Source organism: Lathamus discolor, chromosome 5, assembly GCF_037157495.1.
Source record: "Lathamus discolor isolate bLatDis1 chromosome 5, bLatDis1.hap1, whole genome shotgun sequence".
Lineage (NCBI taxonomy): Eukaryota > Metazoa > Chordata > Aves > Psittaciformes > Psittacidae > Lathamus > Lathamus discolor.
The window spans coordinates 37,398,117-37,423,575 of NC_088888.1; the positions used below are offsets into that span (position 1 = coordinate 37,398,117).

General features: G+C 36.7%; 1 protein-coding gene across 1 annotated transcript in view; it reads left to right on the forward strand.

Moving 5' to 3' along the window:
* PDE10A (phosphodiesterase 10A) overlaps positions 1 to 25,459 on the forward strand; it is a 336,032-nt gene that overhangs the window by 253,258 nt on the left and 57,315 nt on the right. The window contains exons 6-8 of the mRNA XM_065680432.1: positions 11,501 to 11,529; positions 21,565 to 21,685; positions 23,612 to 23,661. Coding sequence (XP_065536504.1) covers positions 11,501 to 11,529; positions 21,565 to 21,685; positions 23,612 to 23,661 — 200 coding nt within the window. The remainder of the gene's footprint in view (positions 1 to 11,500; positions 11,530 to 21,564; positions 21,686 to 23,611; positions 23,662 to 25,459) is intronic.

Sequence of the window (25,459 nt, forward strand, 5' to 3'; positions counted from 1 at the left end):
TTTCATGCATTTTTTGTTTCATTTGGCATTGATTGTTTTTATATACTAACTCATAAATGTGGGTTTATAACTGTTATTTGTACTTTTATGCTATTTTGAATCTTGCAGCTTTATTTGCAGTATTACTGTCTTTTTTGTATAGTTAGTGTTGTCTAATGACTTATAAATACTTCATTTGACTAGAATTTTAATAATGCCATCTGTTCACTTGATGGAAAATGGCAAAGCATGTTGAAGCAACTGCCTTTTTTCTTGACAGCTGTATTTTTAAAGCTTACGATTTAAGTTTCCATTTTTTTCTTTAACAGTGGTACTGAATAACTTTGCAAACAAAAGGATATGGTTTTGCACTAATCTTGCTTTGTGAATTACATGTATGATTTTGTTTAGATGCAGCTTGGCTTTTTGATAGGTAATAAACAGTATTATTTTTTTCTTTTCAGTAGAGCTTGTTTTCTACCATGGCAGAAGTAAATTAATTGTAGACAGGTCAGTAAAGTACATCAAAGTTAGTAGCATAGAATCACAGAATGGTTAGGGTTGGAAGGGACCTTACAGATCATCTAGTTCCATATGATGTCTTTGTCCAAGTTTTTGATCATTCTGTAATCTGTCAGTCTCTCCCTGCATCTCCTCCTTTTGAAACTCTGTTCCGAAGCTCTTTTCTTGGGCTTTTCTTTCCACTTTCAGTCTTGCCTTATTTAATTATGTTAATGTTTGTCTTTTGAATCACCAGCTTATTATGTAGTTCTTAGGCTGTTCTCTTTGGTGTACTTTTTTGTAACTTAATCTCACTCCTGCAATTATTTGTCAAAACAATTGGCCTGGTGTTTAGAAATGGTCAAGCCCCTGGTAACCCCTGAATGAATTAGTGCTGCTGGCCATTTATTGCTTGTGAAAATCAGATGGCCTTATATGTATGCCTACGTGAATGTAACACCTGAACGGATTAATTAACACAGCTCTCTTCCTTAACTACGTAGATGCAGAATATAAAGAAAGTGTCCAAGAAGCAGTTGCATCACGCAGATGTTTTCCAAATTCTTCTTCCAGGTAGTTGTGTGATGCTGGCTTATGTAAGAAACTTTCGTTGGTGTTGACAGAACTGTGCAGCAGGCCTGATGAAGGAAGATGGGAAGAATGATGCTGTAACTGACAAAATATGAGATTCCTCCATCATGACTGCTTCAAAACTATTTTGAAGGCATGGGGAGAAGGGACTTAGATTATAAATTACCCTTTTCATACTTGCAGGAATAGATTTCTCAGTTGATTGCCTGCTCTCAGTGTGTGATCATTAGTAGTTCTCTTAGATTGACAATTTGGGATATAGACACAGCTCCTTATCCCAGCAGGTGGCAACTTCAGCCATGCTGAAGAGGTACAGTTGGCTCTGGTTCCCTTTATTCCACTGACAGAAGTGGTACTTCCATTCTCTCTTTACTGCTGTGTTAGATATAGTTTATTAGCTTCCCAGCTGCTTTCTTTATATATTTCCCTGAGTCCTTATTAGTATTTCAATTAATTTACTAACTGCATTGGATTTTGTTAGTTAAATAAAAAAGTATCTCAAGGTAGTTTTGTCTTGCATGAACACATCCAGTTCTTCATTCACTCTAAGCTTGTGCATCTGCATCTGCAGTTTTCTTTTGGATGTTTCCACAATTTTTTTTTTTCCTTTTTCCTTGATATCTGTCATGTGTGCTGTGATCAGAGAATTCCTTCTGAAACTGCTAGTGTAATCTTGTTCTCTGTGTGGGTGTGTGTCTGAGGCATATTTGCCTTGCAGCCTCTAAAAATGGGATGCTTTCTGTCACCAAGTATTTCTCACAGGCAGAGGTGCTGTCATTTACCTCCCTTGCTCATGATTGAATGTTTCGGTCAGCTAGATCCTTACAATGGGACAAGCAGTTGTACGTGGTAGTACAGCCAGTCCTCTACCTGAAGCCTCTGTCAGAGTTTCTGTACTTAGAGTTGGTGTGCAGTAGATTTGTTGGACTAATGGAGTGTGAGGATCTACTGGTAGGTATATTAAGAAATGAGAAGTGGGTCCACTGAAGTCTAGCTTCTGCCTGTTGATTTTTGCAGAATCTCTTAGAGAACCACTGGGGATAAAAGGACTGAGTAATCTGAATGCTGATGTGCCAAGGTACTTAATAGTAATAACTCCTGATGTATTAGGACTGAGGTGCCGTGACTTTGCAATGTGTTCTGGTGCTGAAATGACTGATGTTGGCTGTCCCTGCGTGTCCTCAAGGCTTACACAAGACCAGTCGGAGGTATATAAACAGTTCATTTGGAACATTCTGTTTTCAGCCAGGAACAACTCTTATGTGTCACATTTGCTTTTTAGTAAGCTCACTGTCCTGTATTACAGCCTTCATTAATTATTTCATGTATTAAATCAGAGATTCATTACATAGTACAGGTCCTTAAGATGATTCTGTAGGGTCACAAGTGGTGGAGTCCCCTCAACTTTGTGAATGATCATTCTCACTTGAGCTGTGGTAAATCGTCATGCCTACCCATAGTCAGGGTATTTAACTTCCTTTCACTTTGCGGAATGGGTTGTTCAGGGACTTGTTTAGAGATTCACGGAAATTCTAGTGCATGTATCACTGTCTGAAAACCTTTCTAAGTCTGGCCTAGTGTCTTTAATACTGTACCTGCCACTCTGGAGAGGTAATATTTTGCATTTGCTGAATTGCCAGTATAAGAATCCTGAACTCCACATCATGTCTTGGATTTTTTTGTTGTTGTTGTAAAGTATCCAAAAAGATAAGTTTTGTTGTTATTTGTAATTTTTTTCTTGTATAATTCCTGTGCATTATAATTATCCATAATTATAGATCTGTTTACAGTAAAACCATCTAGTTTAGAAATTCAGTTGGTACTATCATTGTCTTTCACAGAGAGCTATCTATAATTTTGTAGTTACATATTCTGTTCCTTTACACACACTGAAGTTGTAATTATTTTTTTTGCTAACATTCTCCTCCTTGAAAGCTAAATGTTTCACTCATTGTGGTTGGTACTGATAAGTAGTAAATGGTTCAATCTTCTGTTGATTTCAACCTGTTTATCGTGTTAGCGTAATATGTAATTTTTCAAAGGCTCCAAAGTCCTGAATTATCAGCACATTGTTATTCTGAAACATTCAACATACAGTCACTGAGAGCTTGATTATGATTACAGACAAATCAGCTGAAATATCCTAAAAGCAAAAAGACTTAATTTGTAAATTTTATTCTCTCACTTTTTCTTCTTCAGTATTATCTAGATTAACTTGAACATTTTCTCAGTTTTCAGTCTCCAGGGTAAAATAAATAAAATACATCTCTAATACGAATGTATGCATGTTGTAGTTGCAGTAGGGTTTCTTCAGAGGGATTGAAATCGTTCCCTTGACGTAAATGTGTTTCACACTGGATCACTACACCCTCCCACGTGGTAACCCATCACCTCAAGCTCTAATGATCCATTATCCTTGTTGATGTTAGCAGACTTTTTCCTCTGGGGCAGTTTCGCTTGTTTCTCTTGTCAGCTGGTCTAGAGAGAAGAAAACTGCTCAGTCTTGATTTTTCTGCAGATGTTGAGGATTTTGCTGTAAAGTTCAGTGACAACATTTTTTTTCAGTGTAGTCAGAGACACGGAAACAAGAAAGTCAGCAGCCTGCAAAGATTCTTGTTCTGCTTTAGATTCTCTATATCAGGTAAGGGCTGGAATCTGAAAATATTTTAACAACTTCAGAAGAGTCTGGTAGCTTCCAGTTTCATTATATGGACATATTTTTCCCTGAAAAAAACCCATATGTTTCTAAACAGAAAGAGGTGAGAATAAGTAAACAAAAAGGTAGGGATAAGAACAAAATAGAAAGAATTAATGGGAAAAAGTATAGTAAAAACATTGGTATCTGACACTCTTTTTCCCCAAGGTAAGTGTAAGATCACATTTTTCCTGACAAGTGCAAGATTATTACATTCCCTTGCTGTCACTGAGCTGTATGCAATATATCTTGCTCCAGAAGCTGAGAACCTTCTGAATTATTTTTGCTATTTGGGCCAACAAATCTTTGAAGTGTCTCTCCATGCCAGGGATGGGAACTTCGTGGCACTGAGGTGTGTGCACTCTGTGATTCCTTCCCTTGTCTTGTAGGGCTCAGTGTGGAGGATGGGGTGTATGGAGATGTTGGGGAAGGAGGAGGAAGAGCCTTTCCTTAAAATCCTCCAGAGAGCTTATCAGTCAGCAAGAGGTATTCATGGATTATGAATGAACAAGCCAAACCCAAGAGGCCTGGCAGGGTCCAGAGAATATGCAGAGTAATACAAGTTTTTTAAATATCCAAATGTCTTGCAATGGACAAGATCCCGTATAGCTTTCTCAGGTTGTTGAAGCTTTGTAAGACCTACTTTGAGTAGTATAGAATCATAGACCAGGTTGGAAGGGACCTCAAGTTATCATCTGGTACAACCTTTCTTAGCAAAGCACCTAGACTAGATGTCCCAGCACCCTTGTCCAGCTGAATCTTAAAAAGTGTCCAAATGCTGGTGAGTTCTCCACTGCCCTGGAAAGATTATTGCAGTGGCTGATTGTTCTCATTGTAAAAATTTTCCTTGTGTCCAATCAGAATCTTCCAGGATTATCTTGTAACCATGAGTAACTTGTACCCATGAGTGTGCCTTTTTCATGGTCTCCTTCAGCCCTGGATCACTAAGCGTAACAGGAATGCCCTGACATTTAATGCATAACAGTGTTTGTGGTTTCCAGTGCACACTGTACTAGTTTTGTTGATTCCAATGGAGCTGCTTAAGGTATATGTCTTGAGTAGTATTTGAGCTAATAGCTATGTATTTTTTTCCTTCTCACTGAAAACACCTGCTGAACACAATAAAATTTGAACCTTTGTACAGTGTATTTGAAGCATTCAAAAGTGAAGGAATAGCTCTACTCAGTAGTGAGAGAACAGCTCAGCAGTGTCAGTGCTGTTTCTGAAATACAGCAATTGCAGTATACTTTAAGGATACCTTATATTTGCAACCAACAGGACTCTGAGATGAAAACATTTCTTAATCAAGTTTGATTTAACAAAAGTGATACTGAAATTGTGTTAAGACTGGATGAGAGATTTCTTTCACCAAATATGCTTGAAAGACCTGTAATCAGTTTTTAAAAAGCTGTCTATAACAGCTAGTGCAGTGAACACTAAACAGAATTGTATGTCAGGCAGGAAAAGCAGTAGATACAAGCAAAGAGATGTAGCTGTTAAGTACGAGAAGAATTTTAAGTTGTTATATGTGCCCACTGTCTAGTGACTGTATTCCAGTAATAAACAATGATGATTGAACCTCGTTGACTGATGAGACAGATGACCTAACCAATTTAACACTCCGTTCATTCAGTATTTGTGTTGAATAGGATATGAAGTCATAGGCTAATTACCATAAAACGTAATTGTAGCCTTTCTTGCTGAAGTACATCCACTGCTGGAAGCTTCTTCCCGGTTCCAACATGATTGAGGTATATTCAATTTGAGAGACTTTTACAGAACTTTATGAAACTTTTAGCTGATGCGGGAAAGATATCATTCCACAGTTTCAGAAGCACATCCATCATCCAGGTATTTACACAGAAGTGAGAAGGTGAGTCTGTGTTAATGAAAGAGTGTTTTGATGGTAATTTTGCAGAAATACCCTGCTTAGATCAGCCAAAGTTGTCACATTGTGTATAGAGTTGAGAACTTTTTGTCCATGCACGTAGAAAGTGCAGAGCTACAACCAGTGTGCTTTGTACTGCTAAGCAATTTCAGAAACAAGGGATCTTCCATATGCCCATCTGGTCTGGTGATACTTTCAGTCTCTTCTGGAAATTTTCTGTGCAGAATAGGTTGTCCTGCAAAATCACTCCAAATGTTTCATCAATTTATGAGGGCTAAAAACCAGCGAGTTTCCAAGTACGTAAGTTTCTTTAATGAAGTCAAATGCACAGTTTGCTGGCTCCTATTTTGTGTAGTGCCCTGTTTGCTTATATGCAAAGGAGTGTAGAAAACATTTAGGACACCTGTCAGACGATATGTTTCTCTGCTTACCGTCTGCAGAAAAGTGTTGGCTCAGGGCTTACTTATTTTCTGATCCGTGTTACTTTTTTATTTAAGAAGAGGAAGAACTGAGCATCCTCTTTCAAGAACATAAAAAAATATGGATTGTACTGTTGATGTAAAAAAGTTAGAATTCCTGTTATGTCCTGCTTAGGGGAAAAAAAACCTAGCATGCAACCAGTGATAAATATTCCCTTTCAATTTCGAAGTATATGTCTAACCAAACTAAATTAGTTTTCTATGAAGTAACATTACAAGTGCTTTTGAATTGTGAAATAAATCCAGGCAGTTTTAGGAGTTAAAAGTAATATTTAACTGAGCTATCTCAGTGAGATTATGCATTAAGAAGCAAGAACATTTTTGAATGATGTTTTTAGTTTTCCTTTTATACAGATGTGATAATTGCCACTTTAGGAAACTCACCCACAGCTTAAGGTGTCTTTAAAGATCTTATCAATTCAGTGGAGGCATAAGCTGCCAGATGCAGGGTGTCTAAAGTAAGGATGCAGCCTGTCTCAAGCAAGGATGCAAATTGCAATTACAATAGATGGACCAACTCATCTGATTTATGCCATTCTACAACAGAAATAAATTGAACCTGGTAAACTTTACTTCATGGTGGTGAGATCAGTCTTTAACCAATCTACACGTACTGATGTGGAGTTTCTATTGACGTGGGTGTATGACACTTCTCAAGCAAAAACAAGCAGCAAAGATATTTATGCTGGTCTGATTGCATTCCAAACAACTTGTGTCTTATTAGCTTGAAGGAAAAGGAGCCTAAAACATATTTTGAAAAGAAGCATTATTAGGTCAATCTGACATCTGCTGTGTGGGAAAACATTCCTCGGGAAAATGTGACTGTACAGCTATCTGGGATCTCAGAAACAGAATTAATCCTAAGCATTTGTTTGCTGTCAACAACAATGGTGGACCAGCAGTAGTATTAAAACTGCAGAGAACAAAGAACAGCATAAGACCAGGGAGAAAGTGCAGTATATTTTTTCCAAAAAAAGTTCCTATGATAAAAATGAGAATTATTGCTTCCTAGATAAATGCATTAAGGTAATATATCTGAGATATTAAAAGCTTGCTTTGCATTAAAGTTGCCTTTGTGACTACTCTTGACTAAGCATCTTGCAGTTCAAGATTCACCTTTGGTTTTGTTTGTTTTTCTTTTTTATAAAGGCATGCACAGAAATGCAAGTATGAAATGAGGTGGTTTTTCTTTTCGGTGTGCAAAATGAAATCTGATTTCACCCCTTCACACAACCCCCCAGAAGGAGAACTACAAACCAAAGTAAACCTAGCCTTGTGTATATTGTGCTAAATACCAGCCTGAGCCTTCTGTGGCAGGTTTTTTCTGTCCCCTTTCTTTTTCTCTGCTTCTTCCTATCTTGCTTGTCTTAGGTTAGTATGGAAGCTTTTGCAGATGGATTTTGGTTTTAATTACCTTACCAATTATTATGCATATCTGTAGTGTGCTGTGCAATTGTTAATTGTACAGGTAGTAAATCTGAAGTATTAAATGATAAATTAGTTCTTAAAACCTGTCACTCTTCCATACCTCCTCCTGGTTTCAGTAACCTCTGAAGAGAGCTTTTTAGATAGTAATGTTTTCAAAGCTGTCAAGATAAAACTGAGTGTAACTATTCTTGTGGGCTAGAACAGTTACCTGGTTTTGAATGTTTAGAAAGTGAACCATTTTCTACACACTTAGTGGGCTGGACCCCATAGCTCAATGTAGAGTAGAAGAACATTATTGTTCAGCAATAACGATCCGCAAACTTGGTGTACAGGGGTGGGGAAGTCCTTGAAATTTAGTTCTGTTCCCCAGCGTTTCCTGGTTTTCCAGTTGTGGTATCAGTGCACATTAACATAAGAGAGTTTATAGCCTCAGCTCAGCCGGGGTGTTCTGCTTTATTACTGACGTTTGCCTAATGCTTTTGGAGGACTAAACTAACTGTTCTCTGGTCATTGTGTTAAAAGCAGACATTGCTACAGCCTCAGTTCAGCAGAACAACCAAGTTAATGTTTGTATCTATAGTGATTTCAAGAGTTCATCACTTTATTTTTTTAACTGTTAAGAACAATGTTGGCCTATTCAGAATGCCAGAACTAAATCATATGTGTTTGTTGTACTACTCTGTGTTAAAAATTATGTCAGGTAGCACAGAAATTTAAGATGTTCCTTCTAAATTCTGTGAATGGCAATACTATGAACTAACAGGACTGAGAGGTGACACACATTCTTGTGTCATGGTTGATTGTATTTGATGCCTAAGGAAAAAGTGAAGTCCAACCGAAAAATTTTTAGTGGCTGGAACATTTGTGTAAGCTCTTTCACAAACATTTTCTTTCTACCAGGGTGTTTATTTCCCTCTGTGGACACTTTCCCCTATCTGGCTGTTTTCCCACACAATATACCATCATGAATGGGGACCTTTATATTCAAGCACAGAATATTTCTGTGGGATTTAACTGTATAGCAAGCTGCAATTTATTGGTGTACTTAGTGTCTCTGAATTTATTTTAATGGTCAATCTGTTTCTTTAAAAGCTTCATATTTTGCAGGGATAGAACTTGATTCACAAACAAGGGATTTGGTGTATTTGTACCTTTCAAACAAACAGAATGCATGGCTTTTAAATAAGTAGGAATATACAATTTGAGCGTATTTTTCGTCCATCCCCTTTTTCTTTCATACACTTCCTAATCCTGTATTTTGGCTGTTAAAATAACTTGTGGGAAAAGCTGCTTTTCCAGTGATTTTCCCTAGAAACCAAGTCATAAATAAAGTATCATACTCTGTGCTATGGATAAAACTACAGTGAAGCAGTGCAGCACTGAGGCATCCTATCACTTGGTGTGTACCTGGGTCTTAAAGACTTCATCTCTAGAAAAGCAGTTTGGTTCACTCCATATACACAGGGTCATGTTTTTTCCCTTTACTCTTGAGGGGGTGTGTGTAAGCATCTCGCTAGGCCTTTGGTTTCTTTTAATATGAAAAATTGTTTTCTGGATCACTGGGTAGTAATTTAACTTTCATCTAGATATATTAACCAAGTATTTGATGCTATTTTTTCCATTCTCCATCTCATCTTTTGCTTTCCTCCTTCCGCTAAAAATACCTTCTTTTTTCCCACCACTTCATAATCCCTGAATTGCAAGCTTTATCTGTGGAGTTTCAATACCAAAATTCCCAAATACTTTGCTTATTATTCTTCTAAAAAAAAAAAAAGGCATATTGATTATATTTTTCTAAAGTCTGAAAAAGCATTGTCTCTAATAATTTTGCCCATAAAACTTACCTTTAGTGACTACCATAGGTGTTATTCTTTTCCTTCTTGGTTAGCATGTTTCTTTTAACTTCCTCACAGAAAGAAATCAGAAGTTTTTGGTACAAGGACCATCTGTCCATTTTCATGTCTTGTACCCAGCAAAATTGGCCCAGACCTGGATGGGGACTTCATGTGTTACCTTTATTCATCTTCTTAGTAAAAGAATGATTCATTTCTTATGAATTACTACAATATTGTAAAGAAAATATTATTTATTATAAATAAAGGAATTAACAAATTGCAAGGCAGGAGTGTGACATGAGTATAACATGAGATACACCTGTGTGTATCAAATGTTATACAAACTAAAGCACAGTATTGTTTGTATATGTGTGGGAAGTTTCATGTTGGGTTGATGCCATTTATAGCATCTTGTTCAGATACACCTGTGTGTATCAAATGTTATACAAACTAAAGCACAGTATTGTTTGTATATGTGTGGGAAGTTTCATGTTGGGTTGATGCCATTTATAGCATCTTGTTCAGACTGTGAAATTGTGTTGTCAAGGATCTCAAAGAATAAGAAATCATGTATTGCTCTTTCTGATATCGGAGCACTGAATATTTTTTTATGATGGCTGATATAGAAATGATGTAGACTTTTATACTGTGTAGTAAGCTTTAGATTGAGTGCATTTAGTGTATCCTCTGTCACTGGAAACTGCAGTAGCAGTTAAGTCGCACAGTGGTGTGAAAGCCACAGCATTGGGATGGTAGTCATTTATACTAGGCATATTACAATAAATTAATTTTGATCCAGTAGAAGATCACTTGTATGATTTACCCATGATTTTCAGCATATTTTGTGTTCATATCTTATGTTGCTTAGTGTCAGAAATCAGATTTTAGGCAAGCTCATCTTGAATGTCAAGATATGAAGAGACTTTGCTGGCGATAATATTGAAGTACTTGTAAATGTGCCCTTCTCACAGGGCACATGTAGATCCCTCCTTCACCTGGGGGTGATTTTGGAGAAAATACAGCAATAAGCAGCATAGGTGATACTATGCCCATGTCTGACAGAGATATCTGAAAAATCCACTCAATAGAGATGTCTCAAAATATGTGTAAATTAAGGGCCACAAACAGAAACATATGATCTTTCTCTGTGAGATTAAATCTATTTGGTGATTTAAAATTAATTTCCAAAGCATAGTAATTTGATTCCTAGTATCAAATAAAAGCTTACAAATACTTCCCTTCATGTTATAGGAGCAGCTAACCATTTCAGAAACAGCTAACCATCCAGAAGTTTCTTAAGGGTGTGTTTAAGCTGCTTTTGGTGTTGAACTGCAAGTTGGGAACTCGTCCTGTGAGAGATATGTTCTTGCTATATAACTGCTTTGACTTCATTTCCAGAGATACTAGTCAATATTTTAGCTTGCACCTATGTTAGCTTTACATATTTAAATTGCAAAAAATGCATGAGATCTGCTTGCATTTGAAAGGACAAAACATTCCAGAGTATGTGTGTATATATACGATAATTTAAACCCTTGTAAACAATGTGCTTTTAATGTGCTATCCCAGATCACTTCAGTGATATTCTTCTGTTCTTGTGGTCACAAGGATTTCTTTTCCCCATCCAAAGAAATCAACAGGAATAGCACCTTTCTCTTCAGAACAGAAAGTCTAAGTCTGCTCCCTAACTTGCTTGTGTATATAGGATCTTGGTGGCATATGTTTGATAGCAAAGGGGCTTTACTTCTCAGACTATGCAGTACTAACAGTTGCCTTACTAGAGTTTAAAATTAGTAGAATGATATAGGACTTACTGGTTTAGCTGACCTGTGAATTTACTTATGAAGTGTAGGAAATTTTGAATTCTTATTAAGTCAAGACAGACTTCCTGAATACTTTATTGTAATTTTAATTGATTTTTAGATATAGAAGTTTAGAAGATTGTAAATGCACACAAGTCTTACAGTATTTCAATTACTTTATTGAACCATGTTATAAATGTTTTGTACAAGGATGCAGAAACTGGCTGAAGTTTGATATCTTGTTCTTCATTCAGCGGTGAAACTTCCCTGCATGCCTAATTATTTGTTTTGTTTTCTTTTAGATGAAACGACTCCTAAAGAAGTCAGCAGGGTAAGTGCTACTCTCCTCTCTAAAAAGAGGTATGGTCTCTTCGGCCTGCTGGTCACTTGAGATTATTTTTGTGCACTGTCCGACCAGGATTTTACTCTATTCCCTTGACATAATGGATAGTTAAAAAGAGGGTGTATTGACTGACCAGAGAACAGTTAACAAGGAAAATAAATATTAAGAACACTTGATTGGCTGTACATAAATTAAAGGGTATTTTACATTAACAAATTTAGAGTTCTTACATTGCTGATCCAGTCACGTGATCCAGTGTAAAAACGTATTTCATGGAAACTAGGAAAATCATGGGAACTTTCAGCATAACAGCATAATCATTTAATCAGTGTTACTGCCTTGAGTGATGGCAAGCATAGGAGGAAACAAGGGAAGAAACATGCCATATTTAATAACTGCCTTTGACATGTGCTGTGGTGTTCTTTAATTTGAAATATTTTGCTGTGTACTGAATGAAATATAATCTAAAATGTTCAGAAACATATTCAGTAATATATTCCCAACTCTAGCCTTGCATCTGATTGACCCTGTGTCCTGCAGAATATTGGTTTGTGGTTGAGGACTAGTTAGGAGGATCTGTTGGAAACCAGTGCCTTTGCTGGGAATAACAAAAGATCACAACAGGACAGTGTGTTGCCCTGAGATGCATCCAGTCAGCCTGAAGCACTAAAATGTTATTTCATACGAAGGAGCCACTTACAGCTTTCTGAGGTGGAGTCATAGTCCTGTTTTGCTCCTCTTCTTGAATGTCTTGCATAAACTGTTTCATGTTTCCAGGAGAAATGCAATACTGCCAGACACACATTAAAAATAATGCTTATTGAAGGACTGCAAAAGCTGGGTGGGTGGTCTTGCTCCCAGTAGAAGTCCTTTGGAAAATACCAGCATATGGAAGGAGTGGAAACAGGCTGGTGGTGGAAACCTCAGTTTGGTAACCCTGGGAGTAGGGGGCTGGCATAAGGGGAAATGCAATTCGCCTTTTAAAACACTACAAAAAAGAAATTATGTCTAAAATTAGTCTAAAAGTAGTTTATTCAAACAGGGTTTGTCCATATATGTGATGTACTTATAGATGTATAAGGGTGTTGAAAGTTCAGATGAAAATAGTATGGTTTAGTAATTCATTAATTTATAACACCTTTTTTTGGTCATCCCTTGGTATTCAACATTTACAGCAGTTGAGTAAGTGTCTATTACAACTATAGTTGTGAATGTAACTAAAGTTTATTGTTATCAGCGTATCTGCATCTATATTGTTCTGCCAGGTTGGAAGGAGTCTTGGATGACACAATTTAGTGTGTGGTGTCCCTGCCCATGCAGGGGGGTTGGAACTAGATGATGGTAAGGTCCTTTCCAACCCGAACTATTCTATAATTCTATGATTTCAAAGTAATTAAAGATCTACCTAAAAATCTTAGAGCCATAATTATTTCTTTGGAAGAAAGTTCCTTTTATTTTTCATTAATTTGGTAAATAGATTCATTTTTACCTAAAATTCTGTAAAATGGAGTTAGAAAACATATCCAGGTTACTACATTTGAGCTATTTGAGGCAAAAAAAAAGCAAGCTCTGGAACCCTGAACCCCCCACCCTGAGTCTGCACTGCCAGTCATCATCCCTTCTGCCTCTCAGGCATGCTGGTCCCAGCCATCTCAGCCTGTCCGAATCATATATATTGACTTAAGAGTTTTCCTGAAGATGAATGGGTGTCACCTGAAGTCCTGGAGTCAGTGGGGTGCATATAATACTTCAGATGACATTTTCTGCATAGTTTTTTTGGGGAGTTTTAAGCTGTCAGTCATAGTGTGTACAGTCATGATGTGCACACTGTGTTACTCTACTTTTTAAAGAAAAATACCTGTGGGCACTTAGTAACGCACCACATTGTAAATGAACGTGTTTGTTATGTTAGTTTTGAATAGTGCCATATATTATAATGTAGACCCTTGCAACACATTATGTTCTTCAGTAGCAGCTCAAACAGATGCCAGTTTAATTAAAATCCAAACATAAATTAGAATTTAAATTGGGAAAGTTCTGTATGTGAGTAATGTTTTTCAGACAAAAAGACATGTTCTTGCTGACTGAAGAATTATGAGTTTTAAGGTCATTAAGTTACAGTTTTAATTCCTGAAAATGTCTGCAAGAAGCAGCTTATATCATTGGGAGCAAAAAGAAAGGTTAGTGAAAGTAACTTTATTGCAGAATTAAATCACCAACTGCTTTAAAATATTAGCTATGGACCAAGGTAGAAATATGTTGAAAAAAAGTGGTTTTCCTTGGTGGGTTGGGTTTTTTCCATCTTTCAATGTTGGGCAGAGTGACAGCATGAGAACATTCATAGTCATATGCCCTGACATTGGCTGGTTCAATAGTCTCCCTTTCTGTTGTGCTTGCACAGAACAACAGCATTAAACTGGGGGAGGATATTATTTATTAAATTTCTTTAATCCCTTTCTCCCTCCCCCCAGAAAGCCTGTCTTTTTTTCTTTATAACCATACCTATTAGAGCCCTGGGGCTCTAAATACCGAACATGTCATTCCTTTACATTTTTTTTTCTTTTGATCAGCAGAATGCAGTGGGATGAATGGTATCCAAATTTTTTTGGGGAAAAAAAAATAAAAATCTTGAATTATTGGAAGGAAATGCCTGTATTTTTCAAGGGCGTATATTGCAATTTCACACTTTGAAAACCGAAGAAGTTCTGAAAAGTGCAGTGGTATAAGAACTGCATTTTTAATCTTTTGCCATTTCTAGCAGCTTAGTAGAAAAATAAAAATCAAGTAGCGATCTTGGCTATCAGTGTTCTGTTGCATGCTTTTGAAACAAGAAGGGAGTGGGAGAAACCTTCCGCATACATTAAATTTTGAGATTTGTAGAACAGAAAAGAAGCTTTTCAAAATTTATTGTCTTTAAATCTGGTCTGCTAATGGCAGTTTCATCAATATTTTGGTGTTCAGAAGTTACATGCGAATTTATCTGAGATTGGCCTGACATAATATCTGATCGGAGTGGTGGAAGATTTCCCCAGTCCTGTAGCATGTTTTTGGCATAATAACAACTCTGGTTACAAAACATCTCGTAAGCATCTGTGACCAAACGGTGAACCTGTGAACTTTTTTCTGCATGCTAGATTCCAGAATTTATGAAATATATGTAACTGGAGACAAAATCACCACATGATATAGTATTGGGAGCATCCTTGGAAATGCTGAGTTTCTTCTGCTTACTTATTGTGCAGATGTGCGTTGGCTGATACCATTCATCCTAGCTACAGAAAGGGTTTTCTGGACAGAGGGATTTCAGAAAGAAAACCAACTATTGAACTCTTTTAATGAAGCAAGTTTAAGCTGAATTTTATACTTTGTTTTTGCTGGTTTATCCACAAAGGAAATGAAAATAGAGGAGCGTGAGTTTGAATACTAAGTGCGTGTGTATTCATGTACATCTAGACTAACACTGTATTTCTTTGACAGTATTAGTGAAAACAGTGTGCATCAGAGACATGTTATTCTTTTCAGTTGGCAAAAATAACCCCATTCCTACATGAACTATAGCCAGGATTTTGTTCTACGTGCTTCTAAGTTTCCCATGATCACTGTGTGCTCTTTTGTACCTCAGATTCTGAAGTTTAAACAAAAATACTTCATGTTCCCGATATGATCACAGCAAAATTAGCTGTTGTTCATTTTGCTTAATGACTTTCCATTCCATGTTTACTTGAACAATACTTATAGTGAAGCTGCTTTTTGGCAAGTACCTTTGCTTTGTAAACTCCAGTGATGCCAACAGCAAATCACTTTGCAGAAGTTTACCCTATAAGCATCACAAAATTATTACCTAGCAAGTGACTAGCTCATTTATAGTACTTTCTTCTTGGAAACAGGAATTATACTTTAATCCTCCCCTTTCCCCTTTTTGGACTTGAAGCTTTTGGCAGCTGCCTTGGCACCAGCTAGCACCCAGCACAGTATGTCACTGACAGTTACAGAATTAGCAAGTGTGTTTTCAGTAAATAGTTGCAGTAATTGCATGTATCTTCACCGTGCAACTGATAATAAAAGTTTTTGCTTTTTATGACACATTGGCAAAGCAAGCTCATTCTTTGCAGTATTTCCTTATTAAAGATGTGATTTGAATGTTTTCAAACAGTCTCAGAGATGAAAACTGCAACGAATTAATCAAAAAGTTAGGGGAACTAGAGCAAACATACATATTTAGCCTTTAGGAGTGATGGCATTGCACCCATTGTCATGAGAAGATGCTTGTGTAAGTTGATGTCTTTATAAAGAAAATCTTGTGGATACTGTGGCGATGATAAGCAACAGTGGTAGGAAAATGAGGAAGTTTATTTTTAATTTTGTACATGATGTCTTTAGAGTGCTTGCAAGTCAAGTATTAGGAGGGAATGTGATTTTATAAAAAGCTTTTTAGAAAGAGGAGCAGTATTCAGCCTTGTCAAGTTAAAATGAAGAAGCTCATTATGCTATTTTATTATATAACCTAGAGAGGTGATATAATTGAGATATTAATGCAGTTTTATGAGCCTTCCAGTTAATAACAGCTTATATAGTTATTTCTGTGCAATCATAATGTTCTGTTCTCATAATCCAAGTCTTTGGTTTTTATTATGTATTCCTATTACTAGGGAAGCAATTTGTTTCAGTGTTGCCACTTGATAACAGGGAAGGAGCTGATGGAACGATTAGAATTGGATGCCAGTGAGTGGGGGCTATTTAGCAAGAAGCTTCTCCTAGGGAAGGTGTTCACCATCTCTCCGAGTCTGGGAAATCAGCTATGTAAACAGGCTATGAAACATGTGCCTTCAAAACTAGTGAACCTTTTCTGTGCAGAGTGAGAGAGCTGATTTGCATATTTTGACATAGTAGGGCCCATCCTGCCAAATGTCATCTCGTATTTTTCCTTCTTTGCTTTTGTCATGAACAGTGTTTGGTGTATGAACAATTACACCTGTGTACAGTGTCTCAATGTTAAACTTTATTTACTGGGCAAGTTCTAACCCATGTCCTCTGCAGTCAAAACAAGAGTAGACGTCAGACGAATTGTGTAGAAGCAGTTTTCTCTGAGGCTATGTAAAAGTATTAAAATTAAACGCCTCAGTTAAGTCTGCTCTTTATAGCTTCTTGCTTTTCAGTGTCCAAGTTTAGACAAAACTGGTTACTCCAGCCAATCCTGGTTACCCCTTCTGGGTTTTTTTAGAGCAGAGAGATTTTTCTGAGCTTCCTCTCCAAGCTCTCTGCTCCTGTGAAAGCCAGCTCTGCACTGTAAGCTTGCTTACAACACTCTGTCCACTGTTAATTTTCAGTCTGAGAATTTGACATCCTTTGGGCTCAGCATGTCCACTTTGAAGCAAAGTAGCAGTATTGCTCCCTTTCTTTAGGTGTTCTTTGTGGTGTGTTTTTTTGTTGTTGGTGGTTTTGTTTGACTTTGGGTGTTTTTTTTGTTTTGTTTGTTTGTTTGATTGTTTGTTTTACTTTTGTAATGAAGTCGAGATCCACATTTCTGTTGTTTCACATGTGCGGCTTAGATGTGTTTTCACTGTTAGTAGGACACAGTTATCCCTTAGTTATCTGTGCCCCAAAATTAAAAGCACCAGATTCTATTCTAGATATGAGCTAGCCATCAGTGCAGCTGTGTGTCCTTTTCCCAATTTACCTAATGGTTTAATTAAATATTTATTTATCTATTTATTTATTTTTCTGCAAGCATTTCTTTCTTTATACCCATTGGTGGATGAAAATGCTTGATGCATGCTAGAAGAATTGGTCCCTGCTTTCCCAAAAGTCTGCTTCCAAGGCATGTTCATGTGACAGGTCAGCACCTTCTCCTGTTCCCTGGGCAGAATGCCTGTGCTGTGCTTCCACATTGAGGGTGTAACAAAACAGAACTTCACAGCCGCCTCCTACATGAGGTACCACTCTGGCCCTCATAATCTTGTGGTCAGCTACAGGCCTCCTCCATCAGTTGATGAAAAGCTCTGTCTTGTGGCTCTCTCCCACATCTTCTGAAACCAGCCTAAGATGCCTAAATTACAGATGAAAAATAAGCAACATCAAAAGGAATCTCTCTGGATGTGGCCATTTGCCCCCATGTTTTGTGGCTTTCAGTTTAGTTGGTTTGGTTTTGTCTGGGGTTCTTGTTTGGTTGTTGTTTTTTTTTTTTTACTGATCGGTTGGGTTTCTTTTTCTAGCCTCATGCAATGAAATTCTGCATCCCCAAAGTACATTTGGCCATCTCTCTCCACATTACATGGAATTTTGGTGTCCATTTATTCAAATTCTTGCTAGCCTGTGATAATGTCATATACTACATGATCTGTAAAAGGACATGTTTCTGTTGCAGAACCAGGCAATTGTTGCTGTGGAGAAAGAGCTCTGTTGTAGGGTGTATTACTTGTGAAATTGCTCTTCTCATTGCTATTCAGAAGACATTTTAAGAAGTTACAGAGAAACCAGATCAACTTCTGGGTTATTATTTGTCAGGGACTGTAGTGACAGGACAAGGGGTAACGGGTTAAAACTTAAACAGGGGAAGTTTAGATTGGATATAAGGAGGAAATTCTTTCCTGTTAGGGTGGTGAGACGCTGGAATGGGCTGCCCAGGGAGGTTGTGAGTGCTCCATCCCTGGCGGTGTTCAAGGCCAGGTTGGATGAAGCCTTGTGTGGGATGGTTTAGTGTGAGGTGTCCCTGCCTATGGCAGGGGGGTTGGAACTAGATGATCTTGAGGTCCTTTCCAACCCTAACTATTCTATGATTCTATGATGACATTTATTGACCCTGTGCTGTATTAGTGAAGGCTTTTTGTTGCAGTAGAAGGGGTTTTTCTTTTCTGCAGGAGCACAGAATGCCCCTGGCGCATCTACCCTGTAAGCATGAAAACATGGAAATTAATCTTCATTTCAGTTTGTCGTACATAAAGGTTACTTTAGTCCTTGAATATTTTAAATTTTATGTGTGTGTGTGTCTTAATTGTTCAGGATGAATGCTTAAAATTCCTCTCACTCTATGATATTTTGATATCTCCTCTCATCGAATAAAATGTTTATGATTCTCAGCCCATTTGCTTATATGTAAGTCACAGCACTGTTCATAAATCACTTGTCATAGGCTGCTGTCTTCTGTTGTACCACAGTATTCTAAAGACAAATAACCGTAGAATCATTTTTAGATAAGTCCTGCAAAAATATCCTTCTTTCATATATATACATTTGAATATGACTATTTATAACAGGATTTTCCTTAATTGTTATTTTTTTCACAGTATTATAATAATATGCAGCTACTAGTAATATGGTGCCAGTATGGTAGTGGCATGATAGTGCTAAACCAGTTTTTCGTCCACTTGAATTATTTTAATGTAATGTCACTGAAATTCATAATTTTACAGTAAGTATGCAGAAATACTTGTAGACACTGAATCTTAAATAGAAGGAAATCAACAACAGGAAGAATTAAGTAAAAGGAGGTGAGTATTAATGATGTTTAAATTGCAAACTAAATTATTATAATGAATTAAGAAACAGTATTTTCACTTTATCTGATGACAAACAAGTAGTCTTTTTTCCACCAAGTATGTTGAATTTTTTGAGGAATTTTTTTCCTAAAGTAAGTTTTACACCAGATACGCTCAGGTCTGTATTAGCAACCACATTGGATCTAATGATTGTCAGTAGTAGAAATCTGTCGTATTTCAACTGGATGTATTACGCAACTATCATTTTTTTTTAGTACCATGGATGCATGCAATGATTTGCCCTGCATGCAAAATGTTTGCAAGCATATGTTGCAGAGGTGAGGATAAAGGGCACGTAGCTTATTATGTAATTACTATGCACATGGAACTGCTGCTTGATTACAGGAAAGTTGTTATTCTGCTGTTATGCCAGTGGGTTCATTTTGATGATAGATTCTCTTAAGGTATTAGCTTTAACCTTTGAAGATTTGATTTAATACTGACTTGTGCATCACAGGTAAAGACATATGTATGCATTTCCAAGTTCTGAGGTGGGATTTTTCCATGTGATAAAGGCTCAGTGCATGTGTGCTTGATTAGCTATCGTTGCTTTATGATAGGTGGCTACACATGCTTTTGCAGATATAGGTTAGCATGTATGAATAATATAGACTCCCATTCACCATTTTCCTGTTATGTGGCTACTTACAGCTATATCATAAGTCTAAAAAATCAACTTTTATGAAACAATGCTTTGTTTTCTCCCTTTGAAGAATCATACAGTAGTAAATGTGGGGCACAACTATGGGGACAGGCAGTGGAAGCTTGCCAGGGGCCATACAGTGCTAATGATTATAAAGGCGTGTTGTATTGTACAGTCAAGACTTACAGTAGATTATGAATGTGTGCAGTGTGACCTTACATCGCTTTAAAAATTTGTAACAGGCATATCAATTGATAGAAAGAATTATTAAATGTTAAGTTTGTTATACATTGAAAACATTTTGGGTACCTATATCTTAAATGTTCTAATATGTCCATCTGCAGCAATAGATTAATACCACATGATGTATTAAGAAGGGGTTTTAGCAAAGATTGCCATTTTAAAATCAAGATCAAGATCTGCTTAATTTAAAGGAATCAGGAATTGATATTGTCAGCAAGCACTTGTTTTTTTTGTTGGTGGCATTTTTGGGGTTGTTGGGTTTTTTTTGAGATTAAGAAGCCAAATGTATCCTAAATACATATGGCTGTATGCTCTGTATTCATGACATAGTGTGTTGTGCATAGAAATGCATTAAAGTAATAGTTGGAATAAACTTATAGCATGGAATATATTGTAAGTTACATGTGAAATCCATCAGTGTCACGTGTACAGGTTTACCCCGAGTTACAAAGAAGATCTGGAGAGTTACAGGGCAGAGTTACATACATGCACATGAGCATGGGAATAGTGGGTAGACTGTGGTACTCTGAACTTTCATGGCATTTTCCATAGTATTGTTTACATTAGTTTAATCTATATTACATTTGGCCCTAAAGTGTAAATGGGTTGGAGAATAAGTCTTAGTCTTTCAAGCAACGTTAATATGTGTAAATATCGTCAGCTTCATTTTTAGTTTAATCAACATAATTTACTGCATCACTGAATTCAGTAAGTGACCGTATTACTTTCTTCAGTTACCAAATTACCAGTTTTGGGCAGGGTAATGAATCTTTACTTAGTGCGAAGTATTGCTTTCTCTGAAATTATTGTTCGCCATCCTGTCATGCTGCACACACACATTTACTGCCAGTTTTATCAGTCCTTCAGGGTTTGGGAACTGTATAACCAAATGCAGCTGGGCCGTTGAAGGGGGAGGCTGCATCTCCTTTCCTGTGATGTTTTAGCCATCTCGGGCTTTTTCATCGTACCAGCAACCAGTACCCCATTGCTCCTCTCTAAATATCTTACATAATTTGTATTTTCTGTCTGGCTTTGTCTGTCAGCTTCGGTTGAAACAGATGCCTGTTAGGCCACAATGGCTAGTATGATTTTTGACTTGTGCAGTTTCTGTCCTCCAGTCTAGTGATGGTAATTGCTGAGCTTCTTGAGTTACCACCTCAAAGTCCTGGTGCTTGGCACAGTTCTGTCACTAGGTTCATGAATCTGAGGTGGAAGATGCTGGGCAAAGTCAGCTAGTTGCCACCTTTTATAGTGGAGTTGGAGTTTAAAAGAAAGGTGTTGAAAGTTGCTTACCTTATAATTGATGCATCCCTTAGTCTCTTCATGAGACATTGTCATGTGATCTTGCGTAAGTTTAGGTGATTACTGATTGCTCAGTGGTGTACTCCATACACTATGAACAAATGTCTAATGGAGCATAGACTGGAGTGCCATGTCTCTTGCTTGGCAGCGACCCAGTTCTTAAGGCAGCTGGATTATTACAGTCACAACTGGCTTGGTGTTGAAATATCTTCATATTATTTTTAATGCAGTTTGGTGTTTAAAACCTCCAAAACGCATCTGAATTGTTCTAAAATGTTCTTCTTATCTTTGTTTCTATAGTACCAGGATACAAATATGCAAGGTGTAGTGTATGAATTGAACAGCTACATAGAACAGCGCCTGGATACAGGAGGGGATAATCAACTACTTCTGTATGAACTGAGCAGCATCATAAAAATAGGTAAGAAGGAGGATCAGGTATCTCTGGGCTGTTACTTAGTATCAGTGCACAGCCTATTTCTCATGTGATTTAATTAATAAAGACAGGTATTGAGTGATAATGGTGCTTTCTTTGGATGTTTCAGTATGAGCTTACTTTGCCTTCTGTCCCTCAGTGAATTCCTGACTGCACTTCAGTGATTTCATCTTTGGGTAGAGTTTGTATCAAATTGCAGAATTAGAGCCCCCCATTAAATGAACCAGAGTAGACTGTTCTGGTCACGATGGTGTTGCAATGTCAACATTGAAAGTAAAAAAAAATAAATGATCTATTGGTAATGTCGCTGCATAGTTGAACCCTATTTGAAACAAATCTGAGACGTTACTGAAGGAGAACATGTCTTTTGTGTGATCTCTAATTACATTCAGCTGTTAACCATTATTTTTTCTATCTGATGTAAATACCTTTTGTGGTAAGAAAATGCTATACATGATCAAAAGTTTAGAAATAAAACAAACAAACAAAATTTCTCGATAAGAATATAAGTGTAATTCAGTTTCTTTTTAGCCAGAGTGGATGTACTCAGATTTCAGTAGGAAGTAACAGTAGCTTTGTTCAGTATAGCTGTCAGTCAGCTCTTTAGAAAGGTTTTACTGATCCTACTACTTCATCATCTTGTAATGATGAATTCTGGTTTATATACATGATCTATTTAAAAGGACCGCATCTATTTGCTGATTTTGCTTAAGTGGTTATTTGGATACTGATGTCTAGCAGACAGCAAATCAGACTGGATTTTGTTAATACACAGCAAGCAAAAAGCTGTAGGAGACAGAGTCTGCTATCTTTTACAATTTTTTTTTTTCTTTTGTAAAGCAGATGAGTTTGGGTTTTTTTTATACTATTTCTTTTCCAGTGCTTACTTGTCTGGTAGCTCAATATGCTTATGTACTACATCTGAAGGTTTTAAAAACTGAATGCAAATTACCATGCCCTGAACTCTTACTGCTGTTACACAGTTGACAATAAGCAAGTAACTACAGTGGGATTTTTTCCTATTGTCAAAGAAGTGCAGAAAGCCAATTGATTTAATCACACACAAGTCTAATCACTCCCCTGAAATGTACTAGATGGATTCTTGTGTTCATTTATAAAAAATGAATATCAGATATATGCATTTACTGGTTAGAATGTTTATTAACTGTTGGAAAGACAGACAAACATAAAGTGTCACAACCTATTGTGTAAAGCCAGACAAAAGGTCCCTATTCCCCTATCCTCTTCTGATTTTGAGAGTTTTCATTTTAGCGCAATAAGTTATGATGGGTGGTTGACTTCAAAGTTTTGAGACGTTAAGGAACTTGACTTTACCCTGTTTCACACAGCAATCCGCATCTTTCACAAATCTGACAAATATGAACTTTCTAGTGCATGTCAGTGTTTTTAATATGTGGCAGGTACAGAAAATAGAAACTTTGTTTTGAAACATGTTTTTATGGCTATATTTGCAACATTATATTTTCCCATCATTTTCTATCCTAGGGGAAAGACAAATATAGCTTACCATCTTTGAATGGTATTTATTTTACTCATGGAAATTATAATGTTATCTGGCTGATTATATTGTAAATACGTATTCTTACGTTACTTCTATACTATCGTATGAATAAATTCAAATTTACAGACGTTAGGCCTTGGAATAAAAATAAGGTATTTAAGACATTTCTAATTATCTTTTAAAATGTAGTAGATGACAATGGGGAATATTATACCTCTAATTTTGTGGAGTCTGGGGAGTTTCAAGGGACACAGCAACAGAACTTCACTTTTAGAATTGTAGATGTTTGTCCTAAATGGAACTGAATCTGTGGTTTCACCTCAGACATCTTGTGTAAGTTCGATTTCTCCCTGTGAGTACAATTATTTCTTTTATTATTGCTTTGGCAGCTACGAAAGCTGATGGATTTGCACTGTATTTCCTGGGAGAATGCAATAATGTAAGTACACTGGATTAAGATGCTGCTTTTCAGTACAGTTACAAGTGCATTTTCCAATTTGACAATGATACTTTGATTTCATTTTACATGCCATTTAGCAGGAAATATTACCTGAGTGCTAAATAACACCTTTATGTTATCTTTATTTCTGTAAAGTAGAAGATTATTGAGCATAATAGTAATGAAAAAATGTTTGCCAGCATTTAGATCCTTGGCCTTTTACTTTATTGCTAATGATTTAGGAGTCATGCTGTTGTTACTCTGACTGTTGCAACTTAACTTGCGATTTAGCCCCATTATTAATTGTACTTAACAAACAGAAAACTCTTTGATTTAAACTCTGCATAGCCTGTTCTTTTCATCTAGTTAACTCTGAGGGTTTGTTTTTTTGTTTTGTTTTTTTTTTAATGCTGTCGTGTTTTCTGTTAACTGCCAGCTGCAACTTGGTAGTGAGAAAATGTAAATTTTAGATGTAGATTTTAGTTAGCATAAAATAAATTGTACTTTTAAAATTTGCATATGAAATCAAATTCTGGTGCAGTAATTTGAATAACAGGGAATCCAATTTTTGCTGTTTTGTTATTTGGCATTTAGAACACATTTAATATTTTTCCTATCCGGAGTGATTTGTACAGTTACTGTTATACAAGACTGTAGTTATTTTGAATGGTTATCAAGAAGAAAAATTAGTTTATACTTGTCAGTTCTGTCCATATAAAGACCACAGTTTGTCAGAAATTTTATATTTTTCATTGGTTCAAGAAACAAACTAAACTCTTTGTACTGAAAAATGATAAGAGAGGAAAATATTTTTCTCATTGTTTTTTTCCTTTACTTTACCCAGCCAGCTTTAATAGTTTATTTTCTGCGTGGTCCATTAGCCCTTACCTTTGCTGTTAGTGGCATAACTGAATTCAGAAAAAGTGGAAAGAATAACAATTTTGAAATAGTGGAAACAGGATTGAAGATGTACAAACCTGCAGGTGACTTGAGCCTTGTCTGAGAATATTTTTTACTTATTAAAACACGTAGTGCCTCATCTGAAGGATGTGGAGGGCTGCCCGTACAGAAACTTCCTAAAAGAAGTGGAAGTGGGTTTTCCATGTTTTTCATTTAATGATTATTTCATCTAATAAAGTCCTGTAAACTGAGTTCTGTAAGTATGTAAATAACATACATTTTTTAATAACCCTTTGACTGAGGTGTGTAATTTAAGTAACATGTTCACCCATTGTGAATACAATCTTCTCATTAGTAGGTGACAGTGTCTGCTGTCATGGGTGGGGGTGATACAGATGGTCACTGGAGCTTCCCTCTGCTGCCAGAGGCAGTGCTTGCTGGAAGTTCAGCCATCCCTGCATGCTCATCTCTAAATGTTTTGTAAAAGATGATAGTAAGATTAACTTTACAGCTTGAGACCTAGAGGATTCTTACTGTGGTGAGTTTTTTCCTATTAGATTAGTGTGCCATAGTATGAGTTTCCTCCCAGTGTTCCGATGCTTTGAGGGCCCGGGCACTTTATGACCTTCTGCATTTTTATTTTCTTGATTTTTTTTTTTTTTTTAAATAACCTATTAGGCAGTTGAATCTATTTGCTTCCCAGTATAGCTTTCTTGAATAAAGTTCCAACCACTAAAAACACACATTGACTTTATTAACCACTGCTATGTAACTGCATCTCCCAAAATGGAATGTTCTTCGTGTAGTTATTATAGGGACTGATCCCAAGTCCTTTGAAGTTAGTGTGAGATTTTCCATTCACATTAGTGGGCTTTGGGCCAGACTCGTGTTTGTAGTC